The sequence below is a fragment of the Syzygium oleosum genome, unplaced genomic scaffold (genome assembly GCF_021117445.2).
Source record: "Syzygium oleosum isolate NSW1041296 unplaced genomic scaffold, Sole_v2.1 Sole_v2.02, whole genome shotgun sequence".
Lineage (NCBI taxonomy): Eukaryota > Viridiplantae > Streptophyta > Magnoliopsida > Myrtales > Myrtaceae > Syzygium > Syzygium oleosum.
Window position 1 is genome coordinate 4,816,849 of NW_026607486.1, and position 18,659 is coordinate 4,835,507.

Below are 18,659 nucleotides of genomic sequence, written 5' to 3' on the forward strand. Positions count from 1 at the left end.
TAACGACACAAAATTTTGTTTGATAATGGTACAAAATTTCTTCTCTCGGGTGATCGACAAGTGGACGATGGGCGGATGACGGCAGCGGCAGACGGTGGTAGCGAACAACAGGCGGTGGACGTGGGGGAGGCGGCGGCGGACGGCGACACAACCAGTGCGGACGACGGCGATTGGAGGTGGCCGACGTTGGGCAGCAACGAGAGGCAGGCGATGGTCGATGGCGGGAGGCAGCGAGAGGAGGGCAGCCGGCGGCGGAAGACGGTGACCGGCGGATGGTGACCCATGGCGGCCATCGGCAGGAGAAGGCGATCGGTGAGAGGCATCGGCCGGCAAGTAGGCGGCGTCGGGCGGTGAGTGGGCGACTGGCTAGTAACGAAGGTGAGCAATAAAAAGAATTTCTCATTTTTGTTCCAGAAATAGAAAAGTAGAAAATTTTACTTCTCATTTCTATTCCAAACCTATTTCTGAAAACAAAATTTGTTCTAGAAATTGAAAAATAAAATTTCGTTACCAAACGGATTTCTGTTACAAACTTGTTTCTGAAACAGAAAAATAGAAACGGAATAGTTATTATTCGCAGCCTTAAATAGCACTATTGAGAGATTCATATCCAAAACTCTCAAATTGGATTGAATATAGGCTGATTGGGTTACAAGAGAATCATACAAGGTCTTAGGAATAAGGGTCAAAAGCTATGTCCCGATATCTCTCTCTCCTTTTTTATGATCTTGCCATGCATCTCTTCTATCCAAATCCAGTGTATTGACTCTATCCATACCGATCATAGTGATTTTGTTGCGTGATCGTGCCGAGCCCGAGTTCAAGTGGAAGCCAAAATGATCAAGTCGTTGAATGATGAGGTGGTTGAGAGTGCTAACTATTCGTTTCTATTTTTATTATTGACACGAGATGCCGTTTTGTTAACAATCTCCCGCTTTCATCAAAGGGGCTCTTTGCGAAATGTCGAGATAATGCATAAGGTCATGCACATAATGCATAAGGTCAATGTGCATGTGAATGAAAAATTTGCATAACTGAAGGAAAAGCTTCTTAAACTCAAAGTCAATTGACACAACCCAAGGGAGCGAAGGGCTCCGAGCCTGTCCGTAAAAGAGAAATTGCCCCTTACGTGCATGAGACGTGGCCCCTTACGTGCATGAGACGTGGCCCATCCGTGCATGGGACATGGCCCATGCAGGTCTAGGTGTGAACATCATTCGTGACCCTTCAGTTGCTTCTAACACATGACCCTGCAGCTTCCCTTGGCAAGCGTCCCTTGAGCTTCCCCACGCCCTTAGGGCCCCAGCAACTTCTTGAGTAGCCATGTAATGATTATATCGATTCAAACATCACCGTTAGATCATGAAGGGATCAACGGATCATATTAGACCCGGACCTGTATATATAGGGGACCCTCCCCCTTCATTTGTACATGCTCTTTCTTGCAAGAAATTTAACTACTCAGCTTTCTCTCCATTCTTGTGAGTTCGAGTGTGTGTGTGCAAGGCTGACTTGGGAGTAATCCTAAAGCCGCACGGGTGTGGGATCGTTGTTAATCGACCGATCCGTGGCACAATGCTATAATTGTGGTTTTGACATAGTTGCCGCGTGCTGTAAAATGCCATGGCTTGTTATTTGATAATATATGTTTTAGAGAGGCAACACCTCGAAATACGATGAGATGGCTTCCTATAAATTGCTGATAGCTACTCCATATTCGAGAGTGCTGCAGCGCATGATGAGTTTGCCAAACACATCATGAACGTTGCAAATAACAGTAATCGTTTAAAAATTGCAGTCGTTGCAGAAAAGGTGTCTCGGCGTGCTTTTCAATGCATGGTAAGTTATGTTGTCGTTCTCTCCTATAAGCTTATTTTGCTGCTTTATAAGCTATAGGTAAATGACAAACAATGCTCGTCTATATTTGCGTTAGAGGTGATCAATGGAGAGACTCGAGTTAAGCTCTTGAATTGAGCCTCATTTGTTGTTCAAGCCCACTCAAAGGACAAATGACGAATAAATGCTTCCCGCGTGTCATATGCACAAGTCTCTATATATATAGTAAGGTTGAGCAATCGAACAATTCAATCAGGAACTGAACCGAACAAACCTTATCCGACCGGTTCTAGGTTGGTTCATACGAAGACGGTTCAGTTCCCAGTTCTCGAGTAAAGTGTTTCAAAATCGACACTAAATATTTTATGTTTAAAACAATTTCTACTTGTAAAGTATTTTATTTGATCTTGTGTTTATTTTTACGTCAATTTTATATATTTACAAGTACAACATAAATATACTTAATTTACTAAAAAAAAGGGCAAAAAGCAGACCGGTTCCTCAGTCAACCCTGGATTCAACCGATTCGATAGTAGGCCAGCTTCAGGGTGGACTGGTTCGGTTCCCGATTCTAAAAAACCAAGAAACGACTTCGACATCATAGATTTTAAGTTCTTGGTCCGAAATTCACTCATCTTGGACCCGATCACTCCTTCCATGCGAGGCGACGACTTTCAAACACACACAATAGACTGGCTTGCCACGCAGCACGCATCGGTCATGCCATGGAAGATTTGGGCGAGAACGAAAAGCAAAACGTGAGCAAAGGCTCGACCAAAATAGATCCCTTCACTAAAGATCCCATTAACCCTTTCAAGATTCGCGAAGCAAGAGTGGGCCATCGCTGGTCAACCTCGGGCAATCTTAACCTCAAAAGTCCAGTCCACAACACCAAGGGCCTTAGGCCCAGATCAATTGGGCCTCGGGCCCATATTATTTGGGCCTTACCCCAGCTGGTGGCATCTGGCACGTGGATGAGGCCCATAACAATTCGAGCCCAAGAGCAAGAAACTGGCCTCCAATGTGCGTGCCAAATTATTAACCTCGACATGGTCCCACGTGGACCTTCGGACAATTGACTGGTCCAGATTAACGTTTCTTCCCCTGGCGCGTAGTACCGCCCTTGTCCTTTCGCGGTCTTCTTTTAACCGCACCGCGAATCATCCCCTCCGTGACTCTATTACACACAGGGTAATAATTCTCTTATACACAAACTGGCCACTGATTCTCTTCCCGCATGACTCGTACTTGTGGTATCGGGAAAGACGGATGAGTAGTAATAGTACGAAATCACCTAGTCATTTTCAAGGGTACTCATCGTCTTCTTCGACCTTTAGCCGTGAAGAGGGTTTAAGTTAATCTCACCCTCCATTCTCTTTTTTGTTGATTTTGTTAGAGTTTTCTTGTTGTTTTCTTATTTTTTCTTTCCCCCCAATCTAGATTCGAGAGTTCTTTTTTCCTGACTTAGTTCTAGATATGAGACTATGAACTTTCCCGATCTAATTTTAGGCATAAGATCTATCTTATTCCGATTTAGATCCAATAGTTCAATAATCTTTTTTGGGAATTCGATACTTATGTGTTTTGTCCGTGTATAGGTCCTCCGCCTCCAATCTTAAAGGTGATTGCACGAGCTCTAGCGTCTTGCTAACCTATAAAAATTTGCTCTTCCAAATTTGATTGTTTTTGTACGACAATGGTGTAGAGGAAGCCGAACCTTGATACGCACAACGCCAAAGTTATTGGAGAAGATATTGCCAAACCTTGATACGCACCGCCAATTTACAACCCCACGGTTATTGGAGAAGATATTGCCGAACCTAGATGGGCATCGCCAATTTGCAATGCCACAGTTACCGAAGAAGATATTTTTGTCCATGCCACTGACCATAATACAATATCCAGCGATTGGTCGTCGATTATTTTGCTTGACAGATTCATATCTATAAAACGAGTATATGCTTAATCCTGCCGGTGCTCTATCGATTTATAGATTTGACTTTGTTATGTAGTATTCTGGCCTTTACTCTATTTCGATTCGCTTTGCTACGAAAGTTTATATATTTGTCATGTATATATTTTTTAGCACACTTTACAATTTTCTTCCGATAAAAAAATAAATAAAAGTGGACAATGCGGCACGATTCACGAGCGTCGACACTGGTCATAAGATTACTTTTATTTTGCCGCTAGATTGACCAGCAGAGGAACCATAGGATCCTCTTCCCGTGATCAAACAAAACGACACGCGTTCACATGCCCCCGTCTTTCCTCCTTATCGACCAACACCTGTCCGTTCTCTATTCTTCGCTCGATTAATTTAATTAATCTCCCGCCGATCCGCCCTTAAACGCCAATTAATAATTACCCACTTTTAATCGTCCCGTTCGCATCAGCCAAGAGGCCCAAGACGCTTTTTACTTTGACCGTGGACGCGGCAGCAGGGGATCAGTGCTCGCGCCGCGCTGGGGCGGGGGAATCTCCGGTTCCGCCCGAAGAGGACAAAGCGAGGCCGCGGCCGCACGGAGGAGGGTCCGCCCCACCCACGTCCGTCCGAGCAACGGCTACTTCCCCCCTCCCCGGTTGCCGGTCACCCCCGGTGGGCCCCACCACCCACCCAAACGGTCGCATTTCCCTCCGCCCTTTTCCGTCGTCTTCTTCCCCGTTAACCGCTTTATATTCATCCGTCACCCTTTCTCTCTCTACACCCTTTCATTCACTCTCTCTCTCTCTGACATTTTCAGTGATTTGCAGTCGTCTTGCATTTCGGGTTTGATTTTCTCGAGCACCCAAGATGCGTGGATTCGTCGCGGAGTTTGCGATCCTGGCGCTCCTCTTGTTGAATCTCTCGTGCCCGGCGCGATCCGCCGGCGATGCGCCTTCCCCGTCGCCTTCGTCGCCCAAATCGTCGGCGCCGCCGCCGACGAGCACGGCCGCTCCTCCGACGAGTTCTCTCGCTCCTCCGACGAGTTCTGTCGCTCCTCCTGCCAAGTCTCCAGCGGCGGCAGCGCCGACAACTTCCTCCCCGCCCGCGTCTGCTCCGAAAGTTTCTCCGGCGATGCCGACCGCTCCTTCGGTTCCACCCTCCACGTCCCCGGCCGCCGCCGCTCCTCCATCCGGCGCGCCTGCTCCGGTTCAGTCTCCGGCCGCTGCTCCTCCGACGCCTCAGGCACCGGCTGCAGCGCCGGTGAGCGCTCCTACCGCGACCCCGGCGAGCGCTCCTACCGCGGCGCCAGCCGTTTCTCCGGCATCAGCGCCGGTCAGTTCTCCACCAGTCGCGGAAGTACCAGCGAGCGCCGCTACTCCCGGGGCGGCCAGCATCCCTTCAAGTTCGGCGACGCCTGCGGAGTCCCCCTCGATATTCCCGAGCACCGGAAGCCCGCCGAGCCCGACGCCGGAGACCATATCGCCCGACACCGCGGCGAGCCCGGTGAACGACGATTCCGGCTCGAGTTCAACCCGAGCCATGGTGATTTTGAGCGGATTGGCCGTGTGGACCGCCATGGCTATCTAGAGGAAGGAGCTAAGTTAATAATTAGTAACTTTTCCCACATTATTGTTCATATCGTACGTTGGTTGTCGGAATTAACGATTGTGATTGTAGTGGAGCTGCTTGTTTGTATTTACATTGTTAAATAAGCATCCTCGTTTTGATGGAGGCTGTGTCTTTGATGCGTTCTTTGATTTGTGTGTTACTTACCTAATCCACGGATCTAGTGCTAATCCACGATACTAACCTCAAATCTGAGTAGTAGGATAAGAAAGTGGTGAAGTATGAAATTAATAATTATTGAAAGCATGATAAAACTATGTCCTTTGTTGTCATTTCACAATTCGGTACATAGGTGATTTTGGAAAGTAAAATGACAGTTTTGATATATATATATATATATATTTATCTCAATTTGTGCGTAATTTTTTCTTTCGAAATAAATAAGATTTTAGCAATGAAGTTTGATGTAACTTGTGTTTCACATGTCCTTAGATACATGCAAATTGCCCTCGTTTTATGTGCATCGACTGATGCTTCGATTGTTCTCAAATCACCCTCAATGGGATACATTGTTATTTGGAAAAGAAAAGCGAAATACGACAGCAAAACTAAGTTCTTAACCACTCGATTTCATTCCGAAGTATTTTTCTGATACGTTATCTACAATGATTTGCACTAATTTATACTCACTCCGTATTCATTTATCATGCAAGATCTCATCCGACAAACAATTTCGTAATCTATCATGTTGGATTACCCCGAGCTGCCTCCGAGTTACATCGGATGCAACTTTTGTTGTATAGGAAAAGAAATTTGGTTTGCTATTATCTAAATTTCCTAGCAAAAGATGAACCTAGCATCCTTTTATATGATATTTACTCCAACGTCGTGGTTATCGAAATTTGAATTCACAAAGGCTCTGTAAAAATTGCTGTATCATCTCGGTAGCATCACAGATAAAGTCAAATACATTTTGATTACGAATGAGATTCTTATATGATATTTACTCTATCGAAACCCAAATTAAAAAAGGCTCCGTAAAAATCGCAGTATCATCTTGAAATCTTTAGTAGGAAGGAGGTTCTTTCAAACCTTTCCTTAAATTAGGCTCGGACACCACCTCATCACCCCCTACAAACAAGATCAATGGAGCTGCATTTGCACGGCTCATGTAAAATAACTTCAGAGAATGAATCGAATTCGCTATGCTTAACTTGAAATGATTTTCAATCCTCAATACATACGACAGCACAAAAACATCTTCCATGTGAAAAGACCTACCGTTCGAGTCCGTATAGCCCTAATATAAATAATACGATAAACGGTTCATCATAACTAATACAAAAGTTTAGTTAACTAGTAGATTAAATTGATAAAACGAAACTATAAATCTTTTAAAATTCGAACAAATCCTTTGATTTTCACAACACCCTATCCTTAAATTTTGGGTTGTCACCCAATTAAGCTCGGCCCATCCAAAGGGTCCAATCCACAATTAAAAAAAAAATCAGAAACCATGCCGATAATAAATAAACAAAAATATCAGAAACCAGAAAAATCTCCCACAATCTTTTTGGCGCTGCGTAAGAAATTTCTTCGGCTCAAAAAATCCAAAATCCTTTCGAAAATTCAGCCATGACCATCTCCTATCTCCTCTCGCCATTGACGCCGCCCTGCAAGCCGTTCCTCGCCTACCCCCATCTCGGGCACCCGCCGCCCACCGCCGCCCTCGCCTCGGCAAGGCCACGGCGGCCCGTCGCCGTCCGGTCCAAGAACGGCGACTCCGCCGACGCGCCCGACCGGCTGATCTCCGCCGTCTGCTACTTCTACCCTTTCTTCGACGGCGTCCAGTACGGCAAGTACGTCATCAACCAGTTCGCCCCGCTTCAGTCCCTCGTCCAGCCCCTCGTCCCGGCCATCAGGGTGTTCAAGGGCTTCCCTCTGAACGGGTTCTTGGTGTTCTTGACGCTCTACTTCGTGGTGGTGCGGAACCCCAACTTCAGCCGCTACGTCAGGTTCAACACCATGCAGGCGATTGTGCTCGATGTGTTGCTGATTTTCCCCGACTTGCTGGAGAGGAGCTTCAACCCGCGGGATGGGTTGGGGTTGGACTTGATGATGAGCTTGGACAGCACTGTGTTCTTGTTCCTCCTCGTTTGCTTGATTTATGGGTCGTCCTCTTGCTTGCTGGGCCAGATTCCGAGATTGCCCATTGTTGCCGAGGCTGCCGAGAGGCAAGTTCTTTGAAGATTTGGTCGATTAATTATCGATGATTATTTTACGCCCCAATTGTAATTTGCGCGATACATTTCGTGATGGTGTTGTGTATTAGTTTACTGAGTTACTTGTTCCTGATAGGAAGAAGCTCATACAGCTGAATTTTGTGATTGCTTGTCTGATATGAAATAGATAGCGCAATTCGAGCCCGGGTAACCATTTTTTGACTCGTTCTCATAGTTATCTTATCTGATGTAGTTGCAAAGTTAAATACAGAATTTTGGAATGTTCAATCAAGTCTCCAATCTATTTAGCTGAAGGTCCAAGCATTTATTTTCTTTATGGTGTCTATGGCTTTTTGACCGTTTGAGGCTGGAAGAGTGGTTTGTTAACTACTTTGAACTTCAACTGGGAAAAATTATAGAAGAATGTTCATCGTTTGTGGTCTGCGTGGATTCTCTATTTTTTAGGTTCTTTGCTTATAAGCTAGAAGAGTGCTATACATGATCCATTGAAATCAAGCCTTGTGGTTGCACTCAAGTCAAGGCTGGATGTCTATGCTTATTCAATATATATGAATGGTTGAAGCTTAAATAGAGGCTGCTTATTCCGCGGACATGCCACTGAACGGTGTCATGGATGAAATGAGAATATCTCGACACGTTGACATATACTCAGACTCGCTTTGTCAGGTTGCCTTCGCAAGTGTGTCAGTATTGTCTCCTGAACTATGCATTGTTTGTTGTTGGATTGCGACTGGTTGGGTTACTGCAATTGAGGTTAGAATAAATTCCATGCCGTCTTAGATATTCATGTATTTGCTCGTGTCTGATAAAACCTACAAGTCCTCCCGCCATCTTGGTTGAATTAACACTTTTAAGTGTGGTTCAGCTCGGAGGCAGCTGGGTAGCCCAGGACGTAGATTAACTTGGCATTCTCTTAATTGTTGGAGTGATTCGTGATCTCAGATGAGTAGATTTATGTTTTCTAGACTGAAATGTCTGTCCCGGACTCCATTGATTGCTGGATGTTCCGTGACACATGCAAAGGTAACCTCATATTTACCAATACAGATTAGAACTGTGAACTGGTCTCTGACTGGATGTAGGGTATGAGTTCGGAACAATGACAAACTGAAGCTGGATCTTATCACCTTTTCGAATGGTCGATTAGGTAGTCTCACTTTTAGCTTTTTACTGGAGATTAATGCTTTTCATAGACCAATAAAGCTCAAGGCTGATGGCTTTGCTGCAAGTTAGAATGGTGGAAAATGAGACAGTAAAGGGGCTTGAACTGCTCAGACTAAAATAGCAATTTGAAGACGCATCGCGAGCGTGAGATTATGAAGAATCCCTGAAAGGGAGGTAAAATTTCAGGATTAGCATGATGCGGGTTTCGTTAACGATGATTCAGATTTGGGGTAATCTGGGATGAACTAAACTTTTCAAGAATCATAAGTTGTTTTTTTTTTTCTGCCTTTGGCCATCAAGCCCTTTGGCTGCGCTAGTTTCGAATAGCGGAAGCAAGCAGTTGGGGGAATGGAAGTCGTAGCATGTGAATTTGCCTGTCTGTGTTCAAGAACGGTGATGATGAAATGAATGTCGTTCTCATAATCATGTATTGTGATTAGAACTTCTCTTGTTTACGCTTTGACACTGAAAGTCGTTTTTCAGAAAACTCTCATAATTCCGGATTCTCCTCTATCATCACCACTGACCGATGACACCACTGTTGTGAGGGTGACTTCGCCATCAGCGACCCTCACCAGCTTCCGCCTTTGTCGGTCACCAGGGCCCTTATCTGTCGGCCATCCCTCCCAAAACTCATTTGAAAATTATTCAAAAAAGTCCCAAATCTATTATATGACGATGAATTCAGTCTTAAATATTTCAATTATGCCAATCTAGTTCCAAACCTTTTGAAAATTTGTCAATTTAGTTCTAAATCTTTCAATTATGCCAATTAAGTTTTAAATCATCTAACGATTTGCTAATCTTCCTCATACCGACCCTTTATCTTCAAAAGCGCCTTTCTCTTGCGTTCCCTCCAACGGTCTCCTCCACGGGAGGGTCTGGCAGCGACGGAGGAGGAGGAGGCACCGTCGCAGAGGGGTAGAGACGCCACTTCTTGCGCTTGTAAATGAAGCCGTCGTCGTTGCAAAGCTCCCACTCGTTCTCGACTTCAACTGGTGATGGGGTTGCCAAGCCCTAATCCTTCACAAACCTTGATCCATTTTCCCACCTAGGAACTAGTTGGACTGATCGGTTCGATCCGATTCCAGGATCAGATGGTTTGGTTCTTGGTTCTACAAACTGGGAATGGGCCCCGTTGGTCCGGTTCCCAATTTCTGGGTAGGAATCGGGCCGCCCAAAAACCGATTACCCCAAGGTTTAGCTACCCATTTGGGGCTTATAATGAGGGCTTCACATTTGCTATAGAATATTTGGTTTGAGTCATGCTACTCAACCTATTCATAAGCATACGAGTCCATTACTATAGTTTCAAGTTTCTCCATATGAGATACCAAATGCTTAAGGCATAAGTTGGTTAGAAGTTCGGCTCAAACTTGGGGAAAATTATTCAAAAAGTTCTAAACTTATTGCACTTTTGCCAATTCATTTATAAACTTTTTAATTTTGCCAATTGAGTTCTAAACATTTTCAAGTTTTGCCAATTGAATTTCAAACTGAAAATTGCTAACGTGGACGATTGCCCTACTTGGCATGTCCAGACGTGGGCGGCGACGCCGATGTGAATAGATTTTAATAAATTTTTAATAATTTTCTTTTTTTTTTTGTTTTTTTGGTTGAAAGGGTGCCAACCTGTGCCAGCCATTGGGTGAGGGCTTTGTAGCCCTCGTCGACCGAGGGCAAGGGTTCATGGCCCTTGCTATGGTCGGCGAGGGTGTTGTGAGCCTTTGCCGTGGCTTGTGAGGGGTTGTGGCCCCTTGCTGGCCTCAGTGAGGGGTTGGTACCCTTCGCCTTGCCAGATCTAGCGAGGGCCACAGCCCTCGCCCCCCGAGGATTTGTGGCCCTTTGAACCAAAAAAGAAAAACAAAAGAAAAGAAAAGAAAGAAAAAGGAAAAATAAAAAAATAATTAAAATTTATCCAGCCACCGTCGCATACGGCTACGTGACTATCGACGCCCACGTCCGGCTTTCCAATCGAAATCGAATGGATTTAACTCAATTGATAAAATATAAAAATGTTTATGATTTAATTAACGAAATTAAAATATTGAACACTGAATTGATAAAAATATAATAAATTAATAATTTTTTTGGACAACTTTTCCCTCCAACTTGTGATCTTATGAAAAAATCGTGATCCTTTTATCGCTAAGTTATCGCGCACGGGGGTTCTCCCTCCCGAGTCCCGACAATATCAGGGAAGAAGTGGGCCTCAAATCGAAAATGGTCGGAGGCAATTGAATGGCCACGTACGAACATGGCGAGCACGAGAGGACATGTGATGACATTGTACTAACATTGTTTGCTATAATTATATCAGCAAAAGTAAGCCTGAAATTATTGTTTCCAGGGGCGTCCAAACGTGGGGATCCCAGCTTGTTTGGTTTTATTCTTTACTTGGGAGACCTCTTCTTCCATAACGAAAGCTATCCTTCTTAACTAAAAGATTCTCTACACTTAGCTTTGCTTTTGGGCTACTGCTATGAGTCTAAAACAAGGCTGATTGGGCCACCAACTAGCGAAGCTCTTAAAGAGTGATAAAATAAAATGAAAAATGGATAATACCACAAATGATTTATGAACTTTGATTTAACGTGCAATGTAATTCCTAAACTCTACTTTAATGGGTAATATGATCCATGAACTTTTAATTCGTTCAATATGATCCCTGGACTTATAGTACATGTTCAATTTAATCATTGAATTTTACGAAAATGTTCAATATTATATTTTAATTAATTCAAGTTTAGAGATAATATTAAATATTTTTACAAATCATGAATCATATTAAATAAATTAAAAGTTTATGGATCACTTTTTACATTGAGTAAAGTTTAAGGATTACGGCGCACGTTATGTCAAAGTTCGGATGCCATTTATGTAATTTTCCTTACAGAAAAAGGGAGAAGAAGAAGAGAGCAGTAGAGAAAAAGGAAGAGAACAGCTGACAACCTTTCGATGCAAATTGGTAAATTCACAATTTGTGGGCCGTAAGTCGTGCTTTAGAGCTTGACAAAGACAAAAAAAACTGGACCTTTGGAGGTTGTCGTTTTCCCTAATTTCGGTGGAATCATTCCCTGACATTTAATTTTGATTTAATCTTCGGACAGCCTTAATGCTGTCCAGTTCATTAACTCCAGATAAACCTTAACCCGATCGCCCCCCCCTCCAAAAGAAAAAACCAATGGAAAATATAAAAAGAAATTGTTGGGTACATTTTCTTCTCGAAAAGTAATACGTATAACGCCTTCTGGTCGGAGTAGATTACGCATGAAATCGCGGGCGTTCTCTTCTGTTTTGACTTTGAATAAATGGCGCGATCGGAAAATTTTCAGTTCGAGTGTCGAGAATGATCTCACGAACTGTGCACAAACTGCTCCAGATCACACGCTTACATGCAAAGTCAATCAATTCGTAGAGCTTCCGCTATCTAGACCCATGTGTTCTATTTGGATTAGAAGTGTACAAAGGCGTGGTTGTCAAAGTGTTCCACGATGAGGAAAAAAAAAAACTGTAGATCGGTCTGAATTGACCCATCAATGGCCTGACCTAAAAGGGCTAGTGGTGGCTCTTGTCCCATAAGTCCGAAAACTGATTACATCTTTTTAAGTAACAAAATATTCCGCAATGTACGTAGCATCCCCATTTTTTTTTTTTGTCTCGTCCCCAGCCTCAATTTCTCGATCCGCCATCAGGTCCGAGAGAGGCCTGTTTGGTTCGAGCTTTGGAAAGCTTTGGCCAAATGCAAAGACATTTAGCACAAGACTTTGGAAATGCGGATGTTTAGCAAACATCCATGAAAAGTGCTTTGGAAATGCAAGTTATTTGGTAAACATATATTTGAAAAGTCTTTTGGTGTAACCAATTTATGTTTTTTTAAATTTAATTGTTTAAAATTGAAGTAAAAAAAATAATGACGGTAACTTTTATATTTTCGCGACGAGAATAACATAATAGAAATATATTCACAAATTTTAAAAAAAAGGAGTCATTTCATTATAATACACATACATGTCCCTAAGAATGAAATACATTAATCCCCTCATTTACATCATCATGATCAACTGAATATCCATTATCGGGATCCAATTCTGCATTTTCAAAATCCGTATCGATCACGACATTTCTTCATATATAATTGTGCAAAGTCATTGTCGCTATGACAATTTGCACTTGCTTTTCATACGGATAACATGGCATATTTGTCAGAATCTTCCACTTATTTTTTAATACACCAAAGGCTCGCTCAATTACCGAGCGTAGAGAGAAATGGGCACGATTGAACACTTCTCGATACCCTGTTGGTGTAGGACCTTGTCGAAACTCTGGCAAATGATATCTAACATCTTTATATGGCCCCAAATAACCCGTGAGATTTGGATATCCAAGATCTACTAAATAATATTTACCTACACAAATATAATGAAAATTTAATCAATATATGCCACTTGGATATATATGGATATACCTAAACAATTAATTAACGAACCTGGAGGAGGATGAGGAAAATCTAAATCCAACCCAAAAAAAAAAGTTATGCAAAGCGGCGCATCAACCCAAAAAAACCCAAACAAATTCATGACTCTAACACGAATCTCAAGGCGTCACGAGTCGAGTGAGGGTGAGGGTAGTGAGGTGAGCGTGAAGACTGGGCTTCTCTTTTTAAATGGGCAAAAGTGGATTTTTGGATAAATTTTGAGGAAAAAGTAACAAAATATTTTCAATGTACGTAGCATCCCCATTTTTTTTTTGTCTCGTCCCCGGCCTCAATTTCTCGATCCGCCATCAGGTCCGAGAGTGAGTATGCACATCATTTTCTTCTAGACGACTCAACTCGGGCAACAAAAGTTAAATCCGGGCCTCTGGCCACCATTGGCCATTTGAACACGTCTGGTTTCGCCAGCAGGTTATGCGTATCGGGATTACCTTTTCCGCGAACCGGCCGGCTCGAGAGGTCGCGCCGAACTGTAGCTTGAGTAGGCACGTGGAGGGAGTTCCATTTTCGTTCTAAGATCCAAAGGAAGTCTCCTACTCGGTAGCTAAAGTCGATGAAAAAACCTCAGTCCCCCCATGTTCGTCCCAAAAAGCTTCTTTTCCTGATTCCAGCTAAGGCGCAACGCCAGCTCCTTCGATTCTGTCGGTGACGCGGGGGGGTGGTGGCGGCGATCTGATCTCCACCCCCCCCGCCCGCCGGTCTCTCGTGATCGATCCGATCATCGGCCGTCCACGTGTCGCCACGCCACGAGGCGAGCTAGCCTGTCCCACGAAAAAGGGGGGGGGGGGGGGTCGCTTCTTCTTCGCGCATCATAGTGGTGGACCCGCGCTTCATTTATGTGCAGAGGACGGCCATGTCGCGCCACAGCGCTGTCTGCAACTCGCGTGCGGAAGAGAGAGGGAGGGGAAAAAAAGAAGCGGAGAATAGTGAAATGACGAGTATCTCCTTCCTCCGAATAATAATAATAATAAAAAATGACGGCATTAACGACATTGATGGTATGTTGGTGGCGTCTCGTTAGCCGTTCGTCGTGAATTTATTACACGACACCACCAATCCGGGGCTCGAATTTTGATAGATATGATCATGCATTTGCAAATTGCGATTGAATCCTTCTTCTTCCTTTTTTTTTTTTATGATTTATTTCCCGATTCATTCTTTCCTTTTTTTTCTGCCCATTTGCCACGATTCCTCCTTTGAATTATGACGATTTAGAAATAAAAGATTAGCCACCGATCCCCTTTTCTTTTGGATCGATCTTTGCTATCATGGTTACCAAATCATGCCTTTCATAATTCGATTAATTCAACAGCCAGTGGGGAAAAAGGAAGAAGGTTATGGGGATGTCATGGAAGGTGTTCCACACTTTTCGCGGGGGAACATATGATTTAGATCCGACCAAAAAAACAAGGACATATGATGTAGATCACGAGCTAGAAAGATGGTTAGACATTTATTATCATCCCTTCTAGAAAGATTCTCACGTGCAAACCATCACATCTTTTAGGAAACAAAGAAAGAAAGCGGTGGACATCATTAGTCCAATCGAAGGTGTAATTGTCATCTTAGACTCACGTTGAGTTCAATCATGCCTCAGGTAAAGTCACCCTTTTCGAACTCTATAATGTTAATATGCTTTTGGCCCATAAGATTGAGATGTCGGATCCGGTGCCAAATATATGTATATATCGCTATCTTATCACGCCGTCACGAGAATTAATGTGTTTTTCCTACGCAATGTGTGTGTGATGAAAGAATCATTATGTCTGATTGAGAGTAAGTAACCAAGAAGTCTCGGATACTTAATTAGTGTCAAAGTTGATTCAAGGTATCATGTGATCGGGTATTTGTTGAAGAATCTGAAAAAAAGGAGCAAATACCACAAAAAATCCCGAATTATGTCTTCGGTGACAAAAGTATGATCAAATTTTTTTTTGTCGCCGAAAATCCTAACTTGCCCACTGCGACATAAATACCATTAATTTTTTTGTGTACATGTGTGACATATATATATATATATATATATATATATATATCTTATTTCAGTTCCATCCAAGATATATTTGTCATATCGTATAAGTACGGGATTTTTTATGACAAAAAAATGTTTAGGATATTTATGTCACCATGAGTAAGTTTATGATTTTTAGCAACACAAAAAAATTTACGGTATTGGTGTCACAGTAAGTGTATTGGTGTCACAGTAAGTGTCATCTGAGGTTTTTTGGTGGTACTAACAAAAAAAAAAAAAAAGGACTTTAAGCAGTGGCTTGATTAGTAAATACCCCCAAAACCAGCCCCATTTCCAAGACCACCCATCTCTCTGTCTCTCTCTCTAGACCTGCTTATGCTACTCAGCTCAGCTCAGCTCAGCTCCCCCCTGCACTCCACGCTCCACTCTCTCTCCTCGTCCTTCACTCTCCCCCTCTCTCCACCTCCGCTCCCCTCCCCTCACGCGCCGCCGCCGCCGCCGCCGCCGCAGCCACAATGCAGCTCCGCCGCCTCCCCCTCCTCCTCCGCCTCGCCCTCTCCCTCCTCGCGGCGGCCCTCACCGTCGCCCGCGCGCACAACATCACGCGCCTCCTGGCGAAGCACCCGGAGTTCTCGACCTTCAACCACTACCTGACGGAGACCCACCTGGCGGCCGAGATCAACAGCCGCACCACCATCACCGTCATGGCCCTCGACAACGCCGCCATGAGCCGCCTCCTCGCCCCCCACCCCACCATCGCCACCCTCAAGAACATCCTCTCCCTCCACGTCCTCCTCGACTACTTCGGCCCCAAGAAGCTCCACCAGATCACCAACGGCACCGCCCTCGCCGCCACCCTCTTCCAGGCCACCGGCTCCGCCCCGGGCTCCACCGGCTTCGTCAACATCACCGATCTCAAGGGCGGCAAGGTCGGGTTCGCCCCCGAGGACAACAACGGCCACCTGGACACCTACTTCGTCAAGGGCCTCGAGGAGATCCCGTACAACATCTCGGTGATCCAGATCAGCAACGCCCTGCCCTCCGACGTGGCGGCGGCGCCGACCCCGGGGCCGAGCGAGATGAACCTGACGAGGCTGATGTCGGCGCACGGGTGCAAGGCGTTCGCCGACACGCTGGAGGCGAACGCGGACGCCATGAAGACTTACGAGGTGAGCGGGTGGGTATGTGGGGGTTTCTTAAATTATGGATCTTAATTAATTAGTGGATGGATTAGAGGTAATTAGTAGAGTAAAGAGCAAGTTGCTTCTTAATCTTAAGTGATTACTAATTAGGGAATGAGGAGTCCAAAGCTGTTGACTTTTTTCTGTTGGGGTTTTCTGATTTGGACATCAGAACTGGTCAGCCGCTGTCTGAACTTGATGAATGTCGGATAAAAATCTTTGGTGGTCTCATCTTAGCGCTGAGATCTCCTTCTTGTTTGGAGTTTTTGAAAGAGGTCGACATGCAATTGAGGTAAACAATGAACATTTGGGATTAATTTAGTTCTTGCAACATTGGCCATTAATAGCATGCGTGGAGCTGTACTTAATTACTACCTAAGTTGTGCCCTGGCAAGTTAATAAATACAGCCTTAAATGGTCAAGCAGGTGAAGAACCTAAGCTGCTTGAATGTCTTGCCCTGTTGTTAATTCAGGTTATCTTTTCTAGAAGTATTTGTACCTTGTGTTGGGGTTCTGATAGCTGAGTGATTGTCCTTGTTTTCCAATTGCAGGACAATGTGGAAGGAGGCTTAACCACATTTTGCCCTCTTGATGATCCCTTCAAGCAATTTCTACCCAAGTACAAGAACTTGTCAGCACCCGGGAAGGCCTCCTTCCTCGAGTTCTTCGCCATACCGATGTACCTGTCCATGGCCATGCTGAAGTCCAACAATGGACCGATGAACACTTTGGCGACCGACGGGGCGAGCAAGTACGACTTCACGGTGCAGAACGACGGCGAACAGGTGACCCTAAAGACCAGAGTCAACACTGTTAAGATCACCGGGACTCTGCTAGACGAGCAGCCGCTCGCAATCTATTCGATCGACAAGGTTCTGATGCCGAAGGAGTTGTTTAAGGCGGCGGCCCCGACTCCGGCCCCAGCTCCTGCACCCGAGAAGGCGGCTGATTCGCCGAAGTCTTCGAAGAGGAAGTCGGTACCGGCTTCTGCGGACTCACCGGCTGACTCTCCCGATGGTGATGTTGCTGATCAGACCGCAGATAGTAATGGCAGTGTGAGGTTTGGAAGCGCAAGATTTGGTTTTCTCGTATGGAGCTTGTGGTTTGGTGCGCATTTTCTGCTATGAGTTTATTGTGCCTTTAGATGTTTTCATTTTTGGAGTGAAATAAGTCAGGTGAGAGGTGGTTCGTAGGATGTAGTATTTATTCCCATTGAACTAGTCATAGTTTCTTGATTGGTTTTGGTGTCTCTTGTGTGTATTTGTAAGGGTTTTCTGTGGTTATGATTTGCTTTTGACGTGTTGCAAGTTCAACTAGAGTTTGTCTCAGGAGGTGTAACATATTAGAGTTTCTGTATATTTCATTATGAGATTGTTTGATAGTGAATGAGTTATTTGCATCCTAATTACAGCAGCCTAAACGCAATCTTGGTGATCTTATGGTTCACATGGTAACACTGTAAATTTTATCATGATAAGTCGTAGTTATCAATAAGTCAAGTGGCTCTAGATTCAAGGGGTTACCGCCGTAGCTGAACCCGAGGGGAAGATCATTTGTACCGATATTGACAAGATCGTTTTATCGGACATCTTTGTGTCCGTCTCACTTACAATCGACTCAAGTTAATATGATACATATACCTTAAACTAGTGAAATGCGAATGTTACCTTATTTTCACAAGGAGCACAAAACGACTTTTGCTCAACGAGTGAAAGGAACACATAAGTACACGGAGCGGGTATTATACATGCAATGACACGAGAATTATTTTATGACAGAAGCCAACGGGGTTATAATTCAGATACCCTATAACAAAGAAGAAAATCAAACTTACCATTAATTGTGGATAAAGCAAAGCACGACGACTATCGACCAGAGCAAGGACGGGAAAAAAGCAAGAGCAGCAGAGCGGTTGTCAACGGGCACAAATCCATAAGGATTAGGAGGGCTATAACCATAAGGAATTGGGGGGGCAAACTGACAGCAGGCGGTGAACTGACCCGGCGGGAAATTCCCTTGAACCGGCAATGGTGGCGGCGGTGCTCCCGACACCGGATAGCCCGTGGCCAGTGGCGGAGGCGGTGGCAGCGGCGCTCCATAGAGAGGGTACCCTTGGGGCGGTAATGGGGGAGGTAAAGTGTGACATGGGTACTGGCAGATTGTGCAATTGGTGCATGTTGCAGCAGAAGCAGATGAAGAAGAAAGCAAGCCAGTTTTGGAAACAACCCTGGACCTCGACTCTACTACACAATCATGACAGAGGATCAGCAAGACA

At 44.5% G+C, this 18,659-nt stretch overlaps 3 protein-coding genes across 3 annotated transcripts; all 3 read left to right on the forward strand.

Moving 5' to 3' along the window:
- The first annotated feature begins 4,537 nt into the window (after positions 1-4,537).
- Positions 4,538-5,494, forward strand: LOC115663675 (vegetative cell wall protein gp1-like). The gene has a single exon (XM_030585661.2). The coding sequence runs from the start codon at positions 4,631-4,633 to the stop codon at positions 5,348-5,350; it is 720 nt and encodes a 239-aa protein (XP_030441521.2). The 5' UTR covers positions 4,538-4,630; the 3' UTR covers positions 5,351-5,494.
- Positions 5,495-6,879: 1,385 nt separating this feature from the next.
- On the forward strand, positions 6,880-7,865 carry LOC115663689 (protein TIC 20-v, chloroplastic). The gene has a single exon (XM_030585681.2). The coding sequence runs from the start codon at positions 6,965-6,967 to the stop codon at positions 7,574-7,576; it is 612 nt and encodes a 203-aa protein (XP_030441541.1). The 5' UTR covers positions 6,880-6,964; the 3' UTR covers positions 7,577-7,865.
- A 7,738-nt stretch (positions 7,866-15,603) lies between these two features.
- LOC115665470 (fasciclin-like arabinogalactan protein 1) lies at positions 15,604-17,789 on the forward strand. The gene is made up of 2 exons (XM_030587354.2): positions 15,604-16,372; positions 16,936-17,789. The coding sequence occupies exons 1-2, from the start codon at positions 15,719-15,721 to the stop codon at positions 17,509-17,511; spliced, it is 1,230 nt and encodes a 409-aa protein (XP_030443214.2). The 5' UTR covers positions 15,604-15,718; the 3' UTR covers positions 17,512-17,789.
- Positions 17,790-18,659: the final 870 nt, after the last annotated feature.

Coding starts and splice junctions, on each gene's coding strand:
- LOC115665470 (XM_030587354.2), top strand. CDS start 15,719: ATGCAGCTCCGCCGCCTCCCCCTCCTCCTCCGCCTCGCCCTCTCCCTC. Junction 16,373..16,935: donor ACGCCATGAAGACTTACGAG/GTGAGCGGGTGG, acceptor TTCCAATTGCAG/GACAATGTGGAAGGAGGCTT.
- LOC115663675 (XM_030585661.2), top strand. CDS start 4,631: ATGCGTGGATTCGTCGCGGAGTTTGCGATCCTGGCGCTCCTCTTGTTG.
- LOC115663689 (XM_030585681.2), top strand. CDS start 6,965: ATGACCATCTCCTATCTCCTCTCGCCATTGACGCCGCCCTGCAAGCCG.